General features: G+C 38.5%; 1 protein-coding gene across 6 annotated transcripts in view; it reads right to left on the reverse strand.

Moving 5' to 3' along the window:
* Positions 1 to 210: 210 nt before the first annotated feature.
* NMS (neuromedin S) overlaps positions 211 to 26345 on the reverse strand; it is a 33329-nt gene continuing 7194 nt past the window's right edge. The window contains exons 4-10 of one of the 6 annotated variants that reach the window (XM_089681214.1): positions 15303 to 15362; positions 12543 to 12557; positions 12404 to 12451; positions 9800 to 9835; positions 6018 to 6059; positions 4926 to 4977; positions 211 to 1541 (exon numbers count right to left, since the gene is read on the reverse strand). In XM_089681214.1, coding sequence (XP_089537340.1) covers positions 4939 to 4977; positions 6018 to 6059; positions 9800 to 9835; positions 12404 to 12451; positions 12543 to 12557; positions 15303 to 15362 — 240 coding nt within the window. In that variant the 3' untranslated portion in view covers positions 211 to 1541; positions 4926 to 4938. Of the gene's footprint in view, positions 1542 to 4925; positions 4978 to 6017; positions 6060 to 9799; positions 9836 to 12403; positions 12452 to 12530; positions 12558 to 15302; positions 15363 to 26345 lie in introns of all 6 variants that reach the window. The other 5 variants (XM_089681213.1, XM_089681215.1, XM_089681217.1 and 2 more) reach the window with 5 other exon arrangements.

A 26345-nucleotide genomic window follows, 5' to 3' on the forward strand; every position in this document is an offset into this window, starting at 1 on the left:
GGATGATTTACAATAAAATAATATTTTGGTGAATTTATTGTCAATTAAACCAATAAAGTGCTGCTGCCTTTTCAGTGCCATTAATGTGTTTGGTCTTTTATATATTTATTTATTATATATTTGTTAATGTTTGTGGGGTTGCGGCCTGCAGTCCCATGGAGTTTGAAAAAGAATAAATCTAGCTCTGAAATAGTACACATGTACATTCCCTTATGGCACTATGTATGCATAGCACAAATGTTTTTTATTAATCTGAGGCCATGAGAAATACGTGACACCTTACAATTACAGTTGTGTAAAGCAGTACTTTATGCAACAAAATAAAAAGCACATATACATATAAATGTTATATCAAGTGAAAAGTATATACAAGGAAAGAACACCTTCTAAAAACATCTAGCTTTAGCTTTGAAAAAAATAAGAAATGCTTTGGAACTCTGTCAGGTGTTTTTTTGCTGTCGTTGTCTCATCTGGGAGACTTCTTTTCACTACCTGTTTGAGACACAGTACAGGAAGTAAAAGGGATCTCGCCTAAGCAAGAGGAAATTCATTCTGTGACCAGAACAGGTGTCTCCACTGGAAGATTTGCCCTCACCTTCTATTCCAGTGACAACTCTAAAATTCTGGACTTTTTAACAGTTTCCGTACCAAAAACAAAGGTGAACAAGACTAACAGGGAAGGTGAATCTCCCCATTGGGGACACAGATAGCAGTATAAACCTGACAGGTTGTTTTAACATTACCCTGCTCAATTCCCCCCAAAAACATTTTGGCTTTACCTGTGTTTTAAAATATTATTTATTTCCTAACTGAAAATGAAGTGCAACATGGTATGCTAAATATTGGATTTTTAGAACTTTTTAAAAATATTTTCAATTCCTCATAACATATATATCGGTTTTTAACTTGCCTTTCTTTTGTTAATGGACAATGTCAGTAGAAAGAAAAAAATGTCATTCAAGGATAACTGAACATTTAATACAGATATCTTTTATAGGGTCACCCCAACACCCCTACTCCTCCAAAGGTCTTACACTAACCAGTCTTTGATCCTCTAAGATCACTGTGTGCCCTGCACTACCTCTTCTCTAAAATTCTCCTGATTGGATCTTGCATGTTGCAATCATCATTAATTCCTATGTGAAAAGCCACTAATCTTGTATAGCCTATTTACAGACATGAATGAAGATTGTGTCACGTAAAAGAAGTAGAGCTGAGAATTTTGAAGAAAAAGCAATGTGGTGCCTAGCAGGTCAGCCTGGAAAGATCTCAGAGGAATGAGGACAAGTAAATGTAAGACTTGAGGTGTGGGCTTGGGAGATGGCCCAATAAAGGATAGATGTAGTAAAAGTACAGTTAACCTTTAAAAGTTCAAATTATTGGGAGCAGTAAAACAATTATATATCTCTGACAGAAATTTGGTGAAAGTATACCAATGTATCCATTTTATTATTATTAATTATTATTATTACTACTACTATACAAAAAGGATGCTCGCTAAGGCCTTGTTCCCCATAGACAATATCTTGAATCAGTGAATTCTGTAGAAAAAAAAAAAAAATCAGTTAAAACAAATCCTTTTCTGATGAGTTTGTAGAAAAAACTGCAATAAAAAGAAACAATATCCTAGAGGAGCATTTTATGGAAAATGGGGGTCTCAGCATTCTTTAAACAGTGCTGCATTCAAAATAAATAGGTTGAAATTGCACTGCACAGGCCTGCATGTGAATCGCAAAGGAACGTACAGCATGTTCATGTGCGATTCCTGGTGTGAACTTGCTCTTAAGGTTATACAGTACATTTTAAAATCTCTTTCTATATTTTAAATACACATTTGTATAATTTATAATTTGGTTTCATTTTTTTTTTTTTTTAATTATGACAAATAGGCTGTTCACTTTTCTTTAGTGTAGTAAATTAGGTGAAGCTCTGCTGACATCCATTATCAAACGTGCAAGCAAAAATACAGTTTTTTTTTTAATTTGTTGCTGGTGATCGGGTATTCTTTGCAAAGTGATTTTTTACCACATTCACTAAAACAAAGTTTTTATTGCAAAGTAAACAGCCTTTTTCCCTTTAGTAAATCAACCCCTATGTATTCAGTTTTATATTGTAGAATAACCAGCACCCAAATTTAACCACATGCCGCCCAGCCACTGTATAAATACGGCGGCAGGGCGGCACGAGCAGGCAAAACCACGTTTTAAAACGTGTGTTTTGTAAACAGGTAGGGGGCGCGCGAGGCGTACCGCCGCCCTACCTGTCCTGCCGATCACAGCCGTGGATGTCAGTCGCCAGGTCACAGCCAGTCCTTACCGGCTATCTCCCAGCGATTGGCGGCAATCAGTGACAGAGAGCACAGCTGCAGTAGCTGTGCTTTCTGTCACTTCCTTGACAGCTCGATGACAAGCTGATCGGGACAGAAGAGTTTCTCTCTCCCGATCAGCCTGTCCCCATCCAGCACACAAGTCAGTACCCCCCAATGTCAGAAAGTCCGCCACAGTCCCGCCATAAGTTGCTGATCGCTGCCATAAGTCACTGATCGCCGCCATTATTAGTATAAAAAAAAACTAAAAATCCCAGTATCTTTCCCGCCATTTGTAAACGCTATAACTTTCACATAAACCAATTAATTTACACGTATTGGGTTTTTTCTTTTAGCAAAGACATGTCGCAGAATGCATTTTGGCAGAAATTTATGACTAAATTTGATTTTTACATTTTTTTTTTACTGGACATGTTTTATAGCAAAAAGTCCAAAATATTGTTTTTTTTCCTTAAAATTGTCAGCCTTTTTTTATAGCGCAAAAAATAAAAACTGCACAGGCGATCAAATACCACCGAAAGAAAGCTCAATTTGTGGGGAAAAAAAGGATGTAAATTTCATTTATGTACCGTATTGCATGACCGCGCAATTGTCCGTTAATCTAGCGCAGCGCTGTATAGCAAAAAAGTGGCATAAATTACAGTATCTATACCAGCAATGGGCAAACTACGGCCCGCGGGCCGTATACGGCCCGGCGGACCTTTTAATCCGGCCCGCGGAGCGTGGCAAACATTGGCTGTCAGGATGTAGGCGGGGCAGCGTGACGAACTCCTCTCCTCTCACAGTCCGCCCTGAAGACCGGAACGGCACGGGAACACGGCGAGAGGAACGTGCGGAGCAAAGGTAAGTGAATTGACACAATATGGGGAATGAATTACTATAGGGGGGATAATTACTATAGGGGGGATGAGTTACTATGGGGGATGAATTACTATATGGGGGATGAATTACTATGGGGGATGAATTACTATAGGGGGGATGAATTACTATAGGGGGGATGAATTGCTATAGGGGGGATTAATTACTATGCTTACTATGGGGGAATATTACTATACTTACTATGGATGGCATGGTAGTGGCTGGGCCGGCCAGCAGCTAGTCCGGCCCCCGGGTCCAATATATGAACCCATTGCGGCCCTCAAGTCAAAAAGTTTGCCCACCCCTGATCTATACCATAGTTTGTAGACGCTATAACTTTCACACAAAGCAATCAATATACACTTATTGGGATTTTTTTTTACCAAAAACATGGAGCAAAATACATTTCGGCCTAAATTTATAACCAACTTTGAGTTTACTATATATTTTTTATAGCTGAAAGTAAAAAATATTGTTTTTCTTCAAAATTTTTGGCCTTTTTTTGTTTATAGTGTGAAAAATAAAAAGCGCACAGGTGATCAATTACCACCAAAAGAAAGCTCTATTTGTGTGAAAAAAAGGACGTAAATTTCGTTTGGGTGCAGCATTGCATGACCGCGCAATTATCAGTTGAATTAGTGCAGCGCCGAGTAGCAAAAAGAGGCCTGGTCATTAAGGGGGGTAAATCCTTTGGCGGTCAAGTGGTTAAAATCATTTCTGGAAATCAACAAATGTCTAATACAAAGTTAAAAGTTTTAGTATGTTAGATAACAATAACAATTCATAATCACCAAACACAAACTGGTTTTAAGTGGAGTTCCAGGTGAATTAAAAAAAAATATAGGTCAGCAGCTACAAAAACTGTAGCTGCTGACTTTTAAAATAGACACTTAAGCCAGCCATACATGGGTCGAATTCCGAAAAAATTTTCTTTTCGAAAATCTTTTCTAAGAATTTTCGATTGAATTTCGCATCATTAATGGGCCACAGAAATGGCCAATTTTCTAGCGACCATCATTGATTGATCAGGCATGTTGGAAATTTTTTGAAAAACTAATGAATTTCAATGATGGGAGAATCATTCAAGAAATGTAAATGAAATAAAATGAGCAGGAGCTGTGACCTGGAAAGAAAAGAAAATTATTGGCCAAGAAAATTCTTTTCTGAAGCAACATGAGGTGAAATTAAAGGCTTGGTTGGTTGAATTTCAAAATTAATGGTGGCACCATTGAATTACAAAATGCACAAAAATGTAGATTTTCTAAAGAAAATTCTTTCGGAATTCGACTCATGTATGGCCTGCATTACCTGTCCCTTAGTCCAGCGGTGTCCTCACCATGGCTGGTTATCTCCCCGATGCAAGCATCTTCAGTATGGGCACACGGCTATGACAGTTTGCGGCTTCACAGCTGGGTGCCCACTGCACATGCGCAAGTAATGCTGTGCTTTCTGAATGGTCTCGTAGTCTTCTAGGACCTGTCACTTGTCCCAGAAGACTATGGGGAGGGAGGGGGGAGGACAACTTTCGCTTCCGATCGCCTTAGGTGATCGCACCAGAAGTCGGAGCGGGTACCTGTCAAATTCGGGTACCCACTCCCCAAAGGTGCCAATCCTTAATGGGGAGCGGGGGACAAAGCCTTAAAGCGGATCTTCCCCTTTTGGGTGGACGACCTCTTTAAGGTCAAAATTGTTCTGCAGAAAGTAATATTACATACATTAATGCCATCATGCATATGTATACCTTTATAAATATGCTAGTGTTCATCTATGGAAACCTGTCTTCCATTTCTAGGCTGTTAGAATAAAACAAAGTTTTATCATATTTAAAAATGATAAAGTACAATGCATATGAGCAACAAAACATCCTAGATTTATTATTCAATTTTAGATATGGCTATTTTGTAAACTGACAGGCAGTGTTAAGAGCAATGATGATGTGCAAGATGCAGGTACCCCTAACAGCTAATCAGATTTCCCCGTACTATAGTCTGGCAAATCAAAGATAAATCCTGTAATAGCTTACTGAACGATGCACATTGATCAACTAGGTTTTTGCAATATACAGAAAGCATAGCATGTAGTGAGAGCTTATAAAGTTTTGGGTTTCATGTCACTTTAAATTGGCATGACAGCTAGGCAGCTAGCATTTTCAGGTCAGCACGTTCAAAGTCACTTAAATCCCCTTTCTTACCCATTCTGATGCTCGGGTTGAACTTCAGCAAGTTGTCTTTACCACGTCTAGATGCCTAAATGCATTGAGCTGCTGCCATGTGATTGGCTGATTAGCAATTTGTGTTACCAAGCAATTGAACAGTTGTGCCTAATAAAGTGGTCAGTGAGTGTATGCTAAGTATGTAGTCAGGCAGGAACTTGTACACATAAATTATATTGGAGACTAGGGGTGAGCTGGGTTTGAATCCAAACTGAGATTAACCCATTTGCCCGAAAAAATTGTCTCATGATGCATCACCATTAGTCACGTAACAAAGGGGCAGGGAGTATCGTGACATCATTGACCTAATATGGCCTATGGCTATACTAGGATGATGTTCTTGCCATGATATGCTTATTTTAGATCAATGATGTCACAAGTATCCCCATTCCTTTGTATATACATGTGGATCTGAGGGGCAAGAAATCTCTTGCCCACAGCTCACTGGCCCAGCAATACAGCTAATCTCCAGGCTCTGAACAAACCCAAGCTCATATCTGTTGGGGACCCTAATTATAGTTCTGAATGGAGACTTTTTTGACTACATCCATACTCTTCGACCCCTTGTAGCACAAAAGACCAAGACATGCATTGAAGACTAAAAAGAGATGCAAAGCATACCCTGAAAAGGAAAAATGGCCTTCCCATTGTGCCAGAGCTATCCTGTAAAATATAACACATCAAGCATTGAAACATTTGGGAGATACACTATTAATATTTGATTATCATCAGACGTTGAACTACTGCCTAAATTAATATCAGTATAGCATATTCTAACATATTTAAAATGTGTGAAAGTATAATGCAATTAAATAATTATAATTAAAATACTGGTAAAAAACTGTTAAGGAGGCACAGAGAAACATACCTGTATAAATGTATTTATAGATTTTCATGATATTGAATATTTCATTTTATAAATGCAGTTTTCACTCTATAATATATATATATATATATATATATATATATATATATATATATATATACACATACACACACACACAAAACAATAATTTAAAATATAACAATATAATGAAAGGGGTAAATTTTGACCTCATAAATGCAGCTCTATTAACCAGACAGGATATGATTTACAAACTTGGTTGGGCTGTCTGCTTATAGATCCACCACGTGACAATAAAATGGAAATACAGCTGGCTCTAAACCCCTGCAGCCCAATGGCCACATGTGGTCCTTTGTTGTTTGAAGTGTGGCCCTTTGGCCCCAGTAGTCAGTAGAGGGAACATTGATTTTAAAAGGGTTCCATTTTTAGTTGTAATGTCTAGATGTTTAATGCAACATGGCTCTAGTCTCTGACAACTTCCTATAGCATGACTTTAGTCTCCAACCAGTAGAACGATCTCTGATCATTTAATTTAGTAAGACTTCAATCTGGAGCATTGCATGCAATAAATTTGATATGCAGTTCTTTGGAGACATTAGGGGCCTCATTTGAGGCCCCCTTTATTTGCAAGTGTACAACCACTGCTCTAAGCCAAGTAACACTTACAGAATTTTTAGATGTACAGGTGGTATTGATTTCAAAATGAGAATCACCTTATGTGATGATGAGAAGGAGAAGGAATAGAAAATAGGAAGCTTGCTGGAAAAGAAAATTATCATTGGTGGCCAGTGTGCAAGATCAGCATTACTAGTGCTAGAGCCTCATGCTCCTTTTGATAATGTGGTCCTTTTACTGAAAATTTGTAGGGGGTCATCTTCCAGTCTCAAGTCTCGTCCTCCCCACATCATGATACATAAAAAGTTTTTGTCTGATCCCCATTAAGAAACATCACAACCAGTATTACAATAAAAGTAATGTCATTAAGAGGGTTGATTTATTAAAACTGGTGCACTCAGAATCTGGTACAGCTATGCATGGTAGACAATCAGATTCTAACGTCCACTTGTTCAATTAAGCTTTGACCAAAAAAACCTGGAAGCTGATTGCAGAGCTGCACCAGATTTTGGACCATGCAGTTTTAGTAAATACTATAAGCGCTGCTTTATACCCAGACCTTTTAATACCTACAGTTTTCATAGGTGTTGCAAGTCCCACCATAAATTCCACCATCGCCAAGGATGACCATTTTCTTTTTAGGAGTCTGTATGTTAAGTAACATTATGGTGCAAATAAAACGGATGATTGTGTGATAATTTTTGGCTCCTATTATTGTACACTGCTATGCAGGCTTTTTTTCTAACAAAAAAAAACAATTATAATCTTCTGATCCGATACAGCGTCTGCAAAACTTGTCTGAGCCTAGAAGACTATACTATAGATAAGTAGCACAGACATATCAAAGACCCAGAAAGATTATTAAGTAGCATCAATACGTACGGCACAAGTTTGTTCTTAAGGTTTGACGTTATATCCAAAATAATGGAAATTGTCTTTGCAATAAATACTATAACAAGTGTAAATGTAGAGAGAACAGAGTGTTATTGTGTATCTTTCCTTTTTCTTTTAATAGAATTGAATAAGGGTTTTCCAGGGCTGCAGTCACATGATCCTGCAGCACATCAGGAAAAAGCACACCGGAAATTAAAGTTACCATTAAGGATGTTACTCATTGCCCAGAATCATGGGCCAAAGTATCACATCCAGAAATATCCATCAAGAAAATGTATTTCCTTCTCAGGAATGGCGGACTTTAATGGTACCACTACCAGGGGCGGACTGACAATTCATGGGGCCCCCGGGCAATAGGGGATCATGGGTCCCCTGTGTCCTTGCTCAAATCAAAGCACACCCAAAAAATCCTATAAAAAAGGTACTAGGTGCATTTCATGGGGCCCCCTACTGACCCCGGGCCCTCGGGCAGTGCTCAAATGGTCAGTCCGCCCCTGACCACTACACATCTCCAGGTGCGGTTTCTCAGAGTCCTGTCTGTAAGCCAGTTGGCCCCCTATGAGCCACATGGTGGACCTGATTACAGCTATAATCCTTTGTATCACTGGGGATTACCGTACAATGTAATTAAGAGAAATTGGGTGTGTTAACTTACACTTGCTGATACAGTGATTATACTGCATATGTATGACCAACTGACCAGCATAAGAAACTGACAGTCAGGAAAGACTTTTTTAGGGGTTATATCTATAAGAGGTCCTATATCTGGAAGACTAACCCCACACAGTTGGTACCCATGCACCTGCTGCTGTTGAGGGGTCCTGGGTGCCATCTATGGCATCTTTGGATAATGGGCAGTGCTATACCATGTGATACCCATGTGGCTCCTCTGATCAATCAGGCTTCATGTTACCTGCAAAACATGTAGAGTTGTTCTTCATTCCACTGAATTACCTGCACTTTCTATACAAAGGATATTATGCTGTAATTGTCTGTGTGAAAATGTTAAAAAGATGTATGATATAGGATGACATAAAGATGTACACATATACAGGGGTGGACTGACAACTCATGGGGCCCCCGGGCAATAGGGGATCATGGGGCCCCTGTGTCCTTGCCCAAACTCAAAAAAGCCTATGAAAAAGGTACCAGGGTCATCTCATGGGGCCCCCTACTGACCCCGGGCCCTCAGGCCCGAGTTTCCAAATGGTCAGTTCGCCCCTGCACATATATATGGTTAGATGAGACATGGCTTAAGTCAACTCAGGATACTCACTGTTATTAATAAAGAGTATATATTTTATCTGACTCACCATGGCACCAGACTTTTTTTTTTAGTTCACTAAAGAATGGAGGTTTGCAGAGACCTTTCAGGCTGGGTGCCATAGCTTTGAGGCTGATGATGAATCTTGTGGAGGTGGTAGTTTGGACACACCTGTTCCAATCAAGACATAGGCCTTGCAGGGGGTTTACCATTATTTTTATTTTAAATTATTGCTATGTATCCAAACTTACAATATGCTATCTACACCCTTGTATCAGGATTTTAAGTTAAAATTAAATAAATATAATACTTGGTTTTTATTCAAATTACATGTGTTGTGGTACAACATTCCTATTGAGGAAATACATTTTCTTGAACCATTAAGGATGAACAAACCACTTTAGCAGAGGCTCTCAGAATGCTCATTACAGGACTTGAACACAGTTCGATCAAAGCCCTATAGGTTTTTCAATTGAAATCAATCAATGTGCTTCACATTTAAACTGTTTTACAGCTTTCCACAGCAATTCATTAATCAGAAAAGAAAGTACAAACGACTTTTTCGACACTGATTTCATCTTCAGAGAGAACCTCAATTATACTCTTTCCTCTCTTGAATAAATCTCACCCAGAAGAATATTCTTATAAGACCTCACAGATGACTGGGTCCACAGACCCAAAGGCTTAAATATTATACAAAATATGTACTTTAACAAGCTTTCAGTTCACTCTATGACATTATGTTTTCTATTATTGGAAACATTGGGATAAACCATATAAGCATACCTTTTTTGTAAACTCTTCTGTAGTAATATGTGATTCCTATAAAGAGACCATGAAAATAATGGTATTCATTGCTTCATATAAAACTTATGTGAGAAGCAATAATAGGGATATGCTTTCCAAAGTTGATTATACTCATGTTAAGGTTCACCCAAATTTCAAGATGTGATGCTAGCAGGATCTTTGTTTGCTCTGCCTTTTCACTGCAACCTCGCTATTCTGCTCAGCTTTTTGCTAAATAAGAGTGTTATGGCATTAAAAGAGAAGTAGGGTTTTTTCTCTCCCATTTATACTTACCTAGGTGGATGCAGCATTGGTCTGATGCTGTATCTGTCTTCCGCTGGCTCTAAGTGTGAGAACTCAGTATACACATGACTGCTAAATGTGGAGATCTCACAGCCTTTCTGTGTAAGGGGAGGGAGCGGCTGGCTCAGGTTCTCAGTGATTTGCTGAGATGCTGAGCCAGGTGCAGCTCCAGACTCTGGGGTGGATCCTGACTTTAGAGTCGGGATCTGTCCAAAGCCTGGACCAGCTGAGTGATGTCAGCCCACTGTCAGCTGAAAACAGGTCACAGGAGTGCAGAACAAAGTGCACTCCTGCAATCCACAGGAGAAGTACAGCCAAAAGTAGCTTTTGCTGTACTTCTCCTTTAACTATTATTAACTATCTTGAGCCTTTAAACTTTGAATCTTTATTATGGTGTTAACCAATGCCTGGGAAATGTGTTGTACAGCAGATCCATTTGTGATTCTTCTGACGTGATTATGGCTTTCTTAATATTTCTACATTCACACAGATTTGTATTGTGAAAAATGCAACTTAGTAGCACTAGAAAAGGATATGCTGATTTTAAAAATCCAAAATGTAAAGGAAAGCAATTGCAGAAACCTAAACCTACAGAAACATTGTTCAAAGTTGATAAGTAAATAGCATGTCTCAAACCCTTCCAAAATGCTACACAAGCTATTAGAGCAGTGGTTTTTAACCTTTTCTTGATTCATGGACCTCATCAAGAATCCAATGAAAGCTATAGACCCTTCCCAAGAGATATTCACATAAACACAAATTTGCATGCAATGAATACATGTACTTTATTTTAATGAAATGTGATTGCCTCATACATATATAAAACATAGAAAGCTTGAATAAAGGAAACAATCTTAACAAAAAAACTCACTCCGTTTCATGCAAAAAAGTAATGGACACTCAGCAAAAAGAAAAATAAATAAATACAATCATCTTGTGCAAATTAAACAAAACAATTTTAAATCTGTTCAAATCTACTGCTAGAAAATTAGAATTAGCACTTGCTATAATGAAGTGGCACAAGATGGCAGTTGCAGAGAGAATGATGATAACAATTTAAATGGTAAACATGGGCCAACAATGAGTCAAGAGCTGCTTAGCGCTATAAGTACTGGCAGGGTGCATTTCCTTTAACCTCTTGCCATCTGCCGCACGCATATGTTTTGGTGTATCAAAATGTAAAAAATGCTGTGCCGAGATTGTGCCCTGCACGCTCCCAGCACAGTTACCAGCGGGTAACCGAAAGCTCCTGATCTCTATTTGTGATTGGGAGCTTTCAGATCAAGTGATTGCTCTGACAGCCAATCACAGCGGTCACATGACTGACATGCCCTCCTCTGAAAGGTCCGGGGGGCACCAGTGGGAAAGGGGTTAATTTCTTACAATGGGAAACCATTGATTGGAACAAGTGGGAGAGCTGTATAGTGAAAGTAACTGTTATTATTTATCTGACCTTTATGGACCCTCTGAAACCCATTTATGGATCACATAGGGGTCCATGGACCCTAGGTTAAGAACCCTTGCATTACAGGGTATACACAGTGCCCCTTCCCTCCTATACAAGTCTTTTTCCCTTTCACTTTCTCTTTCTCTTTCACTAAAAATCACATCAACATGCAGCTCTGCAGGCTGATGTGAAATACTTTAGCTGATATTGTTTAAGTAAAGAATATTGTTGTTACATACTTATAATATAATCACACTTTCTGGACATATAACATAGCCAAATCTTAACAGATGTCCATGGGGAAGGCTACGTCACCAGTGTCTTCCAGGGAGATCTCATTCTTAAACTGTGAGATCTTGCAAGATCTCACGGAAAAAGGCTTTTTTTTCAATAGGTGAGTGTAGTGTCATGCGATACATATCCAAGATGAGGTGCAACAACATTACACTCATCTATCACTACCTGATGTGTCACAAGATCTTGGGGGGGGGGATTTTTTCAGGTAACTGAGGCTAGGATGTTATGGCGCATGCAAGGAGTAACGTGAAAATGTCATTGGTGGGCCAGCAGAGAAGAAGGAAGAAGAAGCCAGCCACAAATTAGGTCTACAAGGCAAGATGATGGCATTGGTTTTGAGGAGGAGATGAGAAGAAGAGAAGAGGCACATTAGCATGCAGCAATATGGAGACCTACTTTGCAACAACTAGTTGAGTAATGGTGGCAGTTTAAAAAGAGAGGGTGGGGGTCTGCTTTAATTAAAAAGATCATGTTAGCTATGGCTTCCAATGTAAAATGTATCATTTAGCTGTTATTTAAATTTCCACAACTGACAGTGAACATTGGTTTGTACTCACCCCAGTTTTTAGAGCAGGGTCTTGTGCTCTGGAGTAGTGAAATAGAAACTACGAAAAACAACAGTATAGTTATGTTCCTAAAGAATGCACAATGCTTATGGAACATATATACTATTTTGTAACTTACTCTTTTATATACCTCTTGGTTATTCCCCTGGAAAACATTAAAAAACATTTTTGCTTTAAACAGAGCTGAATAAATACCCGTGGCTACAGTGAGTTAATGATAAAACCTTGGCATTAAGATGAAAGCAAACATCCTTGTGGGTGCATTGTGTATCATTAATACTTGTGTATTTGTTAATGTACATCAGGTTTCACAGGCCATTGCTGGTTCAGTGGTTTTAATCTCCTACAGATAGGGAGGGCATTGCATTAGCTGCTCAAAGTTCCAGCCCTTCCTACTGAACTCCAGAGGTGTTTTTTTCCCCAGAAGATAATGTTTGTATTAATTACTCATATTGCATTATACACATTCAGAATCCTATCACAATAAAGGAAATATTTGGCAGGAGTTATATGGAAGCTACTGTTGCTGACTGTATTGTACTGATGCCTTGGCTTCTAAAAATAAAGTATGGAGATCAAGAGTTATATTGTCAGTCTTTTATTTAATGCATGCTTGTTCAGGGTCAGTGTCAGAGAAGTACTGATTTTAGGCAACCACATTATTCAGAAGAGAAGCAAATGCAGCGCACATGTTTAGTTCATGACAGATGCACTTGCAAGAAGCTTGTAGGTGGACATTGCAATACTAATTTGGTGCAGAAAAGTTTATAAAATTAAACAGCAAAATGTGCTTCATAAAAATGTGCTGTGCTAAAAAAGCACAAATGCATAAAAGTTATAGGGGATTAGGTGCCCTCAAAATATTTTAGTAATATTGTTATATTTCTATCAATATTATCAAATGAGAACATTGAGTGATCCTGACATTTTCATGGTGAGGCGGCTCTCACTGTAAATAATCAATCATCCCTCTGGCTCCACCTTGCAATTCACGTTGGTTCATTAGTATGTGGGTGGCAGGGGCAGACTGACCATTTAGAAACGTGTGCACTACCCAAGGGCCCGGGGTCAGTAGTGGCCCCATGAGATGCCCCTAGTACATTTTTCATAGGCTTTTTTGAGTTTGGGCAAGGGCACAGGGGCCCCATGATCCCTATTGCCCGGGGGCCCCATGAGTTGTCAGTCCTCCCCTGGTGGGTGGATAGCAGGGGAGGAGGGGGAGACCATACCTTAGAAGCAGTTGGAGCTGCCCCACAAAACTACGAACAAAGTCACGTGGGGCGGCTTTAGGAGAAAAACAAGGAAGTTCACATTAGATGCAGTTCAGTGCGCTTTTATTTCTGCATCAAAACTGCATGCACAGTGTTTTTCATGTATTCTAATGGCCCTAGTTCACACCAGTGCAGTCGGTTCAGTCAGTTTCCTGTTCAGAAAAAAAATTAAACATGCTGCATTTTTTTTCAGCACAGAACCATACTGGGAACATAGCAAACTGCATCTAAACTGTACCGGAAGTGCCTGTGGTGTAAACTGTGAGCAACAACGTATCCAGAATGCATCCGGAGTGCATTTTTGTAGTGTGAACTGGCTCTTAGTGCTACTTCACATTAGATGCAGTCCAAAGTGCTTTTTTTCTGCATCACAAATGCATGCACAGTGTTTTCCATGTATTCCAATGAACCTAGTTCACACCAGTGCAGTCAGTTCCAGTCAGCTTTCAGTGAAGAGAAAAAAGTAGAACATGCTGCATTTTTTCTGCACAGAACTGTTCTGGAACATGCCAAACTGCATCAAAACTGTACTGGAACGATGTGTGGTGTGAACTGTAAGCAAAAACATATCTGGAATGCATCCGGAGTGCATTTTTGTGGTATGAACTGGCCCTAAGGGTTTTTTCTGCATCTAAAACGCACAGAAAGTAGGTTATATGGTTGTCAATGTCATAGTTCACAACAATGCTTGCAGTTCCAGTGCATTCCAGTGGCAGATAAAAAAAGTAGAACAGGCTGCATTTTTCCGGCCCAGAACTGTACTGGAATGCAGTAAAACGCATAAAAAAGCACCGGAACGCACCAAAAACGCACTGGAATGCACATTATTATTACTATACAGGATTTATATAGAGCCAACAGTTTGCGCAGTGCTTTACAATATAAGGGAGACAGTACAATTACAATACATTTCAGTACAGAAGGAATGTGAGGGCCCTGGTAGTGGAGCTTACACTCTAAAGGAAGGGGGAGGTGATACAAAAAGTGAAAGCTGTGGGGGATGATCTGGCGGAGGTGATTCAAGTACAGTTCTTAGGTGGAGGTGGGGTAGGCTTCCCTGAAGAAGTGAGTTTTCAAAGATCGCCTAAAGGCAGACAGGGTGGGGGCTGACCAGACTTGCTGTGGTAGGGAGTTCCAGAGGATGGGAGAGGCTCTGGAGAAGTCCTGGTGGCAAGTGTGGGAAGAGGTGATGAGGGAACTAGAGAGGAAGATATCATGGGAGGAGCGGAGCGGGCGATTTTGGTGGTATCTGTGGATGAGGTTGGCGATGTAGCTAGGGGTAGGGTTGTGGATGGCTTTGTAAGCTGTCCCTATTTAAACTGAAAAAAAAATTGAGGGGAAAAAATGAACAGGAAAGCATCAAAAACAGCACTGGAACATCAAAGCTGAACATTGCAAAAACGCATCAAAAACGCGCATGCAGAAACGCATCTGGACTGAGTTTCTATAGTGTGAACTGGCCCTTAAGCTGCCTCAGCCTGCATTGAGCATTATGTTAAACAACATAGAACTAATTTTTATGCTTACTTGAGCCCGACACAAGTGGATTTAAGTGTATTATGTCAACACTAAACACGGATGGTTAAAAGCATACCATATACTCATTTCTCATTCCTTACCTCATTGACCTTCATTCTATTGTAAATGGAGCTACAAAGATCCATGACAAAATTGGAAATCTGAAAAACATTAAAAAAAAAATCAGTTTGTAAATGATCACTGCAAAAAAGGTTTTGAAACATTTGACATGTCTTCACAATATTGTTCAAATATTGGGAAGAATGTTTCCTTTTTATACTGAATATAAAAATAATTTTAAAAGCTTATATTTCACTTCAGTTTATTTCAGATAAATGATGGAAGGGAAAATCACATGTGTTTAAAGCTGAACTACAGGCACATAAAAAATACACAAATTAAAGCAGCTTTTTACTCATTAATGCACCGTCACATTTTATTTTTTAAGAAAGCATTGAAAGCACCTGAATGTGACTTGACTCAGTATTCTGAAGTCCTCCATACAGCAAAACACAAGCTGGAGGAAGTAGAAGCAGCACAAGGGAACAGTCAGTTGTGCTACAGTGAAAAGAGCATGCTGAGAGGTGGATAGAGCAGAGTGATAGAGATATGGCTTGTCAGTCTGCTGCGTCTTCACTGCCCAGGCACAGGGCAGTGGTGGGGAGGAGGCATGTAAGTGTTACTGAACTGCAGCAAAGAAAAATTAGGTCTCCCCACCTGCCAGACAGGCTGTGTGCTGGGGCTGGGTTGTGTAAATCTCAGAAATGGATGGACTGGCACATAAAACCCAAGGCACATTAAAAAAACTCCTTTATATGTATTGTATATCATCTGTGTATTTAGCTGTTCGCCCAGAGTTTAGCTTTAAAGTTTGTGGACATAGCAGGGTTGATTTACTAAAGGCAAATAGGCTATTTGCTTTGCAAGGGAAGATTTCCCTTGTAAATTCACTTTGCAAAGGATAACCAATCTCAAGAAAACAAGGGAAAAAAGCAAAAACAAAAAACAATATTTTTCCTTGCACGTTATTGATAATGGAAGTTAGTATAGCTTTACCTTATTCAAAAAGCTAAGAGAAAATATCACTTGCAAAGTGAAGAACTTGTTTGCATTTAGTAAATCAAGCTCAGTGGAATCCAAATACTGGTGCACCATGGTTTGTAAGAAGACACAGAGTATCTGTGACATTGTGAGATGGGGAAACAGCTCTCATTGTTTGAACACTGTTTGTGTGGAAGTAAATTAATGTTTTGACTGACATTCTGCGGTTTAGCCACAAGATGTCACTGTTTTTCTGACACAGACTGCATAGATATTTGTATATTCATGAAGAGGTGGGGTTTTGCACACAGAGTTGGAGAGAACAGGAAGAAGAGAGAGAAGCCATGTTTTGGAGCATGGTGAATAAGGGGCCGTGTGAGCTGAGAATCTGATGACCTCCAGGTGTGAAAGCTTCCCTCAGTAACCAGAGATTGCTGCCAGGAATGCTGATGAGATTGCTGCCAGGAAGCTGATGAGATTGCTGCCAGGAATGCTGATGAGAGCAGAGGAACTAAGCAACATATATGGCAAGACCACATGCTTGTTGGAGAGACATTTGTTCTGTTCAGAGCCACCAGCAGATGTAAAGCAGACCCGGGTCAGTAAGATCGTGCACGCACCTCATTTCAGTGTTGGCGACTTGAGACTGAGTCCAGGCCTATAGTTAGTTAATTAGGGTCTCTGTTTGTGTCAGGCCACAAGTGTTGTTACTGATTATTGGAAGGACTCCACAACTTAAAGTGACATTTCACATTGGAGAGCTGATAAAATCCTACAGACTCAAGCCAGACTGGCGTTTTGCTCAGAAGGAATACTCAGGCATGTGCTACAGGACCAGTTATGGGAGGGGGAATACTGTAGATTTGTGTAAGATTGTAAGCTGTTGTGCTGCACCGCAGGCTAGCCCATACCGTACACCCATACACTGATTCCTGCTCTTTTAGGGTAATAACAGGTAAGGTGTGGCAGCTTATTTGTGCCCGCCAGTAGGTAAATTACTTCACTTTCTACCTTCATCCATCAGAAGGCGCCGTGCTGTGCAGCACAAGGGTCTCAGCCTTTGGGCTGGGTGTATGTAAATTTATTGTATGTTTCCAGCATTTGTGGTTGTGCTTATCTGCCACATCTAAGTAAAATTCTGTTGTGGCAAAAGCTGGTGTTGGGGTTGCTTTCCTCGTTCTTGACTTCACTGTATCCTGGGGAGCCCACCCCGGTACACGGCTTACAAAATACCCAGTCACCCAGAATATGCAAGTCTTTCTATCTGTAGAGGCCATGTAATCCAAATACTGGTGCACCATGATTTGTAAGAAGACACAGAGTATCTGTGACATACCCAGTCACCCAGAATATGCAAGTCTTGGTATCTGTAGAGGCCATGTGATCCAAATACTGGTGCACCATGGTTTGTAAGAAGAAACAGAGTATCTCTAGCATACCCAGTCACCCAGAATATGCAAGTCCTGGTATCTGTAGAGGCCATGCGATCTTTCGGAAAGGTAAAGTATGTTTTTGGGTAGCAAGCGAGAGGTGAAATAAGAACAGGTTTTATACATTTTTTCAACTGTGCTTGCTCCATATGGGATGTTAAAACTCAATATTTTGTCTGAAAACCCTTTGTCTTTAGGACAGCATTTTCAGTTTTTCCTAAGAACGCCTGCACAGTTTTTTTAAGGAACTTGGCAGGTAGATTGTTCAAAACATTTAAGAATGCCACCTGCAGTTCTTGTTCTTCTTTTCATAAAGTTCTTTATGATTTCGGTTGTATGTTTGGGGTTCCTTGTCCTGCTGCAGAATGATTTATTTAGGGACCAGATGGCTCCCTGAGGGCATTGCTTGATTGATAAGTAACTGCCTGTATATTTCAGTATTAGGAGACCCAATAATTCTGACCAAATCCCAAAATCTTTGTGCAGAAATGTTCCAGACCTGGAACCTCCACCAAGCTTCATTGTTGCTTGCAGACTCTCATCTGTGTACTGTTATCCAGGTCCTCAAAGAGCAAACTGCTTTCTGTTACATCCAAATATTTTAAATTAGAACTTATTTGTCCAGAGCATAAGCAGGTCACTTGTTCTTGTTTCCACGTAGAAGGTATGCCTTTTTAACTATATTTCTTCCATGTAGACCACTTCTGACCAGACATCTCCTGATAGTACCACTTGATTTTGCCAAGTCTGAGCTGATGGTGACACTAAACATCTTAGCCAAGGGAAGAGAGCATGATGTGTCTTTCATATGTTTCCTTAGCTGACCACTGCATGTTTGATTCATCCTTCAGCAGAACAGCATGTACAGCACATTTAGAAACATTTGTATTTCTTGAATTGGAAGATGTTTAAGGAATAACTACATCTCAAATAAAATTTTGATTGTAAGCAAGATAAGATATGAACTAAGGGGTAGTCAAGTTGCATATAATATTGATTACAACAGGACTCATGGGAGAGTAGTGGATGATGTTTATGTCTCTCTCAGCTACTTACATAACTGATTCTGATTCTCTCAGACAGGCCAGGCATTGTGACACACCCAAGTGCCTTCTAATACAAGTATTGGTTAGGAGACAAATAGAGGTTGGGACGATGCCCTAGGCACCCCTGTGGTAATGATGAGTCGGTCATGCATCTTATGTGGAACTGCCCCTTTGTGCAGTGTTTTTGGAGCAGAGTTGGGGGAATTTTGAGGAGCTTGGCAGATATGCGATTTTTAAGCTATGAGAGGGTGGTGTATGGTGTGAATTTATCTGCGGCGCAAGGGAAGAAATGGATAGCGTGGCGAATAATCTGTGCTGGGAAAGAAGTTTTGTGGCAATGCCGTTGCATATTGGTTCAGAAAAGAGAGATGATATCTGTGGATGAATGTATTAAGTTATTATTGTCCAAAATGTTTGTGTATTACTTGTGGGACCTGAGGAGCTTTGGGGATAAAGCTAAAACGGAGTGGAAGGTGGGACAATGGTCCCAGTTTACGTAGAGATGGAGTATATAATATCTTGATTTGACATTTTGTAATAATTAAAATAAAGAAACAAAAAAACAAAAAAGGGAAAAAACAAAAAAAGGGAAAAATATAACCAAAATAAGTGATGTAACTAGTGGACTCAACATAAGGAGTTTGCTTCGATGAAGTCTCTATGCCGTTGAGTTAAAAACTGAAGTGCTGATATTTTGGTAAAAAAAAAAATAAAAAAAATAGAGGTTCTCTTGTGACTGTAACGGTCAATTCAGAAAGTAAAAAGTAAAGTTTTGCCGTGCAGGTTTGTGGGGTGTGGGATGAAAGTCCCTGAAATTGGATAGTGTGGAAACTGTCCTTTGAAAGTTTATCATGAGCAGATGAGATTTTGCATTGCTTTTTTTGACTGGAAAACCTGTATCATAAAGGTATCCTTGACTAGTTTTGAACCACATGCAGTGGACCTGATCATTTGTCTACTCTGGTGAGGGCTATCATTCTTAAAGGAGACACAAGGGGAGGTTTACTAAAATTGGTGCACACAGAATCTGGTGGTACAGAATCTGGTGCTGCTGTGCATAGTAGCCAGTCAGTGTCTAACTTCAGCTTGTTCAATTAAGTTTTGACAATAAAACATAGTCGCTGATAGGTTACTATGTGCAGCTGCACCATATTCTGTGTACACCAGTTTTAGCCACTTACCCGTGGCCCCATAGCAGATGTATTGCTACAGGGCGGCTTTGCTGGGCAAAATCACATAAAAATACGTGATTTTGCATTTCCAGGTAGAGGGCACGCTGCTTCCAGCACAATCACCCGTTTCCAGCCAGCGATTTTTGCACGGGACTCGGTGATGGTCGGCAAAGCTGAGTGTGGAGAGATCTGTATGTAAACAACACAGATCTCTCTCCTGTCAGCATGGACATGCTGCTTTCTGTCTCTCTGCACCACAGAGCTATAGAAAGCATCAGGTCTGCTTAGTAAAAATGCACACAATACACAATAAAATCAGTCCCTAACACACAGTTAACCCTTTGATCGCCCCACATGTTAACCCCTTCCTGCCCAGTGCCATTAGTACAGTGTCAGTGCTTTTTATTAGCACTGATCACTGTATTAGTGTCACTAAAGATGTCAGTAGCAGTTAGTCAGCTGCCACCCAGTGTCAGATTGCTTGCCGTAGTCCCACCATCCTGCTATAAGTCGCTGATCGCCACCATTACTAGTATATAAAAAAATAAATAATTCCAGTGTATAGACCGCCTTTTGTAGACGCTCTAACTTTCATGTAAACCAATTCATATACAATTATTGTGGGTGGGGGTAGCAAAGACATTTAGAAGAATACATTTTGGCCGGAATTTATGAAGAAATTTGATTTTGTAACATTTTTTATTGGATATGTTTTGTGAAGCGCTGAGCAAACTGTTGGCGCTATATAAATCCTAATAATAATATAAATAATAATAATAGCAAAAAGTCAAAAATATATTTTTTTTTCACAATTGTCTGGCTTTTTTTGTATATTGAGAAAAAAAATTAAAAATACAGAGGTGATCAAATACCACAGAAAGAAAGCTCTATTTGTGGGGAAAAAAATTACATATATTAATTTATGTACAGTGTTGCATGACCATGCAATTGTCAGTTAAAGTAATGCAGCGCTGTATAGCAAAAAATGGCCTGGTCAGGAAGGGGGGTAAATTCTCTGGAGAGCAAGTGGTAAAGAAAAACTCTTCATATCAGCTAATCAATGGCTTGACTATGTAGCCAAATTAAAAGTGATTAAATTTGATTTGGGATTCAGTGACTTTAACTTTTAATAAAGTCAATTATGAGTGAACAAATACTACCTATTAATTTATGACCACAGAAAACAGAGATCTGTTAAGTACTGCATATATGTGCGACACAAATGTGATCATTTGGTGTGCTTGGCCTAAAAAACGAATTGGTAAAACATTTAATGATATACAGTTAAGAATCATTCTAAAGTTTCTCCTCTTGGAACAATGGCTACAAACATTAATCTGAAGGAGAACACATAGCAGATGTCTGAGGCACAGTGAGTGTCCAGGATAAATCAATAGTGCTTGTCTGTGCAGAAACATAAACTAATAGGTGAATACCCTGGGGATGTGCTAAATGCTTCCTGGAAAGCTACAGAGATAAGTGATTGCGATTTATTGGATAGCAACCCTGCTGTTAAAACTGGCCTAGTTCATGTTATACTCATTTTAGCAGTGGGAACAGCAGACATGAATTTTGTCTATATTATACACAAACAGGGGCGAACTGACAACTCACGGGGTCCCCGGGCAATAGGGGATCATGGGGCCCCTGTGTCCTTGCCCAAACTCAAAAAAGCTTATGAAAAAGGTACCAGGGGAATCTCATGGGGCCCCTACTGACCCCGGGCCCTCGGGCACTGCCCGAGTTTCCAAATGGTCAGTCCGCCCCTGTGCACAAACCATGTCTGCAAAACAGGAATCTTCTGTTACTGCCTTCTAATGTATTTTCATATAAACTGCAAACTATTAATCAGTCAATCCATAAGTCTTCACGGACTTAAAGGACAATCACAATACTTTTTATAACAGAACATTTTGTACTTTGGTCACAGACAAGAGATAGATTTAGTATCATCTACTTAATTTTGACTTTAAATACGACAAGACTGTATTGTGGAAAACACTGGGAACTGCTTAGATACTGAAGAAATATATTCAAAATAAAGCCACACAGAATTAACCATCACATTATATAATAATAATAATTATTATTATTATACAGGATTTATATAGCGCCAATAGTTTGCACAGCATTTGACAATATAGAGGGAGACAGTAGAATTACAATACAGTTCATTATATAGAAGGAATAGGAGGGCCCTGCTCATATAATGATCCAGGATGCTAACAGACTTAGCATTAACATGATATTCTATCAAATTAAAGTGCCAAATGTCTCACATTTGCCATTTGCAAATATGGAGTTAACGGAAATGCATGAATTCAAATTTATTCCATTTATTCCAACAAATTGATTGGCCTGTGATAAATCGGCTTAGGATCTGTACCCTGCGGTCAGATACAGAGGCTGAATTATGAACCTTAGTACAATGCATACACTGATATTTATGACAGTAACAATATTTTGATTGGATTTAGGTATAGTAGCTGCAGTCACCCGCTTTAGGGTCTCATAAATACTTTTATATAGACATGCCTACAAAGAGTTCTCAAAATGGCTTATCAGTTTTCTAGAAATCTTTGGTGAAAATCAAATGAAGACTGACAAAAAAGAGATAACAGCACCCTTGCAATGTAATATAGAGGATATTTGTTGTATCCTTTTAGTATACTTCCAATATGTTCATACTGTTTATGAATTATGCTGCAAGGTACATTATTGTAGTGAATACTATTATCTAATACACTGTTGATTTTATTCAATAATTGTTTCTTGATATCAAGAAATCCCCAAAAGATAATATATACAGCTGGTAAGCTTAAAGGGAAACCATCAGGACAGAAATACAGGAGCTGCTATTTTCTGTTACTTTGTTTTTAAAGAGGCAAGCTTAAGCCATAAAGTATGCACCTTGGAAAAAAATGTCAGCAATGAAATCTCCCATATATTTGATCCTACATTTTTTCCTTAAAGTACTGGATTACTATGTTCAATCACAGGTCTGCAAAAAAATTTTTTTCAAGAGCTGTTTTGGTTATTCCACGTAATCTTTGTTTTTTGGTGCACTGAATCTGAAAATGACCTCCATTTTGTCATAGAACATCACGTTTCCTGACAATTTAGGTAACTATGTTAAATAAGGCAATACCTCAAAATAAATGGAAATAGACATAAAATTTAAGTTTTATTACAATTTTTTCATTAAAATCCTTTTTTGAACTGAAATGAGCTCACACTAAACTCGATTCTTCCCTGTGAGGCTCCTCTTGGTGCATTTACACTTGTGAATAGCATCTGGAATGTCTCTCTAAAGCATCCAACAGTAGTGTGCCATCATTGTAATGCTCCATTTTCCCTGGTATCTCCTTTCCATTTCTTTAATGTCTTGGTGGAATCGTTCACCTTGTTCCTCACTCACAGCTCCCAAATTTTCAGGAAAGTAGACAAGGTGGGACTGGAGGAAATGCACTTTCAAACTCATCAGGCAACCTAAAGCTTGAAATGCTTTCAGCATTCGTCCGACGATCTTTTTGTAGTGAGGATCTTTGTTATTGCCTAAAACTTTCTGTACGACTTCTTTAAATGCAATCCACCCTTCTTTTTGAGGATCCGTCATGGTATTGACAAACTCTTGATCAACTATAAGCCTTCTAATGTCCGGTCCGACACCTTCCTTCAATTTTGCCTCCGACAGGCCTGGAAACTTGGTGACCAAGTATTTGAAGCATTCTCCATCTCTTGGAAGTGATTTTACGAATTGCTTCATCAATCCCAATTTTATGTGGAGAGGTTGTAGAAGAACTTTTTGGGGAGGTACCAAAGTTTCTCGGAGGACATTTTTTTCAACGACTGTTGGCACCCTGGGCTGCCAACTCTTCTTGGTCCAGTGATTTTGTCGGTCTCGTCTGTCCCATAGACACAGAAAACAAGGGTATTTGGTATCCCACCCACTTGATTCTTCAGGAAAGATTAACTCCTTCTACCATTAGAAGCACAGACTCAGGGCTGAGGCTTACACATACAGCATGCTGCTGAGTATCCCAGTAGTCAGACATGTCACTCAGAGCAGCACTTGTATTCACCCCCTTTGCAGGAGGGGGAGGATCAGAGATTGTTTACCTTGCAAATAACAACAAAGGGCCAGAAGAGAACTAGGGAAATTAGGAAATAGAATTTTTTTCTCTAAAACTTGCTTAGCTTTTGTATATATTGCTGACCATCAGATTTACAGTGCTATATTTTTTTTTACATAACTCGAACAACCCCTTTAAGATTTTTTTGGCATTTTATATCTTAAATGCACTTATGTGAATTAATTAATAGTAATTTGGACTTTAAATTTGATTAAAAACCCATAATATAAAAGAAAAACCAAAAATTTAAAAAATTTGATAAATTTGAAGACAATTTTGCATTTTGTGGCAAATCATGACGTCTAGGAGTTTTTTCAATATTTTATTTGTTTTCAGCACACCAAAATACATGGAAATTAGATGAAAATAATCAAACAGCTTTTTAGTTGCAGACCTGTGAATTGGACAATCAGAAAATAACATTTTATAATGCCATAAAAACTACAGAAAGGAATTTGCAATTTGGATTTTTTCCATCACAAAATTATTATATCAGAATATCTCCCATCTTCTAAGTAGTATAATAGTTACTACCATTTTTTACAGCATTGTTTTTCCTTCTTGTATGTTCAACTTCACTGGCCATTTACCATAACAACTTTAATACAATAATAATAATTAGATTCGCAAATCACATGGGATTCACAAATGCCTCTACACAAAAACTATACAAATGCAAACAAAAACATTCACAATTATGTGAAATAATATTTAATATAATAGAGACTTTCTTGATCTTACAGTTTTACCTAAAAGTGTTTAGTAGTTACAGTATATTTTGCTAAGTGCATCACTATAAACAGAGACAAGCAAGGCTAAACTTTAAACAGCCAATCATAATCAGAAATGATGAAAAAAGCTTTTATTCACGCCTTTAGTTTAAAGGTCTGGTGAACATACAGTATATTGGCTCTTTGTAGATAAGTATATTTTCTTTATTCTGTTTTTAAAATTGTGTTACACAAACATAGGACTAAAATACAGAACTGCACAGGATTATGTTTGTGCAGTTGGCATAAACAGCTATTGTCAATGCAAACATGAAATGGAACCTTTAGGTATGTGGTTATTTAAGTACAATCTTTCTATCCTGAAAATATTAAATAATAATGTAACATTTTACAAGGGATTACACCAACACTAGTACAGATTATACATTGTTTTTCCTCTTTACATTGTATGATTTGGAAGCTATACATTTGTACAAATAGAGAGGTGTACTTTATTTTTATGGGTGGGGTTTTAAATATCTTGTATAAGAGATACAACATTTATTAACCATTTCAATACTGCACAATTTTACACCTTCCTGCCTAGGCCAGTTTTCAGGTTACAGCGCTCTCACACTTTGAATGAAGTGGTCATACAACATTGTACCCAAACTAAAATTTTATCGTTTTCTTCACACAACTAGAGCTTTTTTTTGGTGGTATATAGTCACCACTGGGGTTTTTATTTTTTGCTAAATTAACAAACAAACACCAAAAATTTTGAAAAAAAAATACGTTTTTCTTTGTTTCTGTTATAAAAGTTTACAAATAAATAATTATTCTGCATACATTTAGGCCGAGATGTATTCTGCTACATGTCTTTGGTGAAAATAACCCAAATTAGGATGTATTATTTAGCTTGTAGGAAAGTTATAGAGTTCACAAACTATGGTATAGATCTGAAAATTGATCAATCCTGAAGTACTGACAGCCAATCTAATTTCTTGAGGTCCAAGAATGTCAGAATAGTACAGATATCCCCCAAATGACCCCTTTTTGCAGAGTAGACAGTCCGACGTACTTCATAAGAGGAATTGGGAGTTTTTTGAAGTTGTATTTTTTTGTCATAATTTTTCGGAAAATGAAAAAATTAAAAAAATTATTTTCACTATTTTCTTTTTACATACTGTCACCAGTGCAGTACAGCGTCACCATATAACTGGCATAGCGGTGAACAGGGACACTGACTGGTGACAGTATGAAAAAAAAAAATATATATATATATTTTTTTTTATTATTTTTAATCTTTTATTACATTTTTTGTTATTTTTTTAAGATTTTTTTTTCATATTTTACTATGACCAAAGTAGTACAATGTTACCATAGTAACATTGTACTACTTTGGGGAAGTGATCAGTATTTTTTTATTTTTATTTTTTATTTTTTTTTACACAATTTGCTTATAGCAAAGAATTACTTTAAGCATTTACCTGAATGACATCGATTCATTCAGGTTTTTTTTTTTTGTGCTTAGCTGTGATTTGGCCACAGCTAGTCACATGACATGTGCATGTGACCTGCTGTGACCATTCACAGCTAGGCACTAGTATAC

This window comes from Staurois parvus, unplaced genomic scaffold (assembly GCF_062004578.1).
Source record: "Staurois parvus isolate SC_StPar_1 unplaced genomic scaffold, SC_StPar_1.0 ptg000262l, whole genome shotgun sequence".
NCBI classification, from domain to species: Eukaryota; Metazoa; Chordata; class Amphibia; order Anura; family Ranidae; genus Staurois; species Staurois parvus.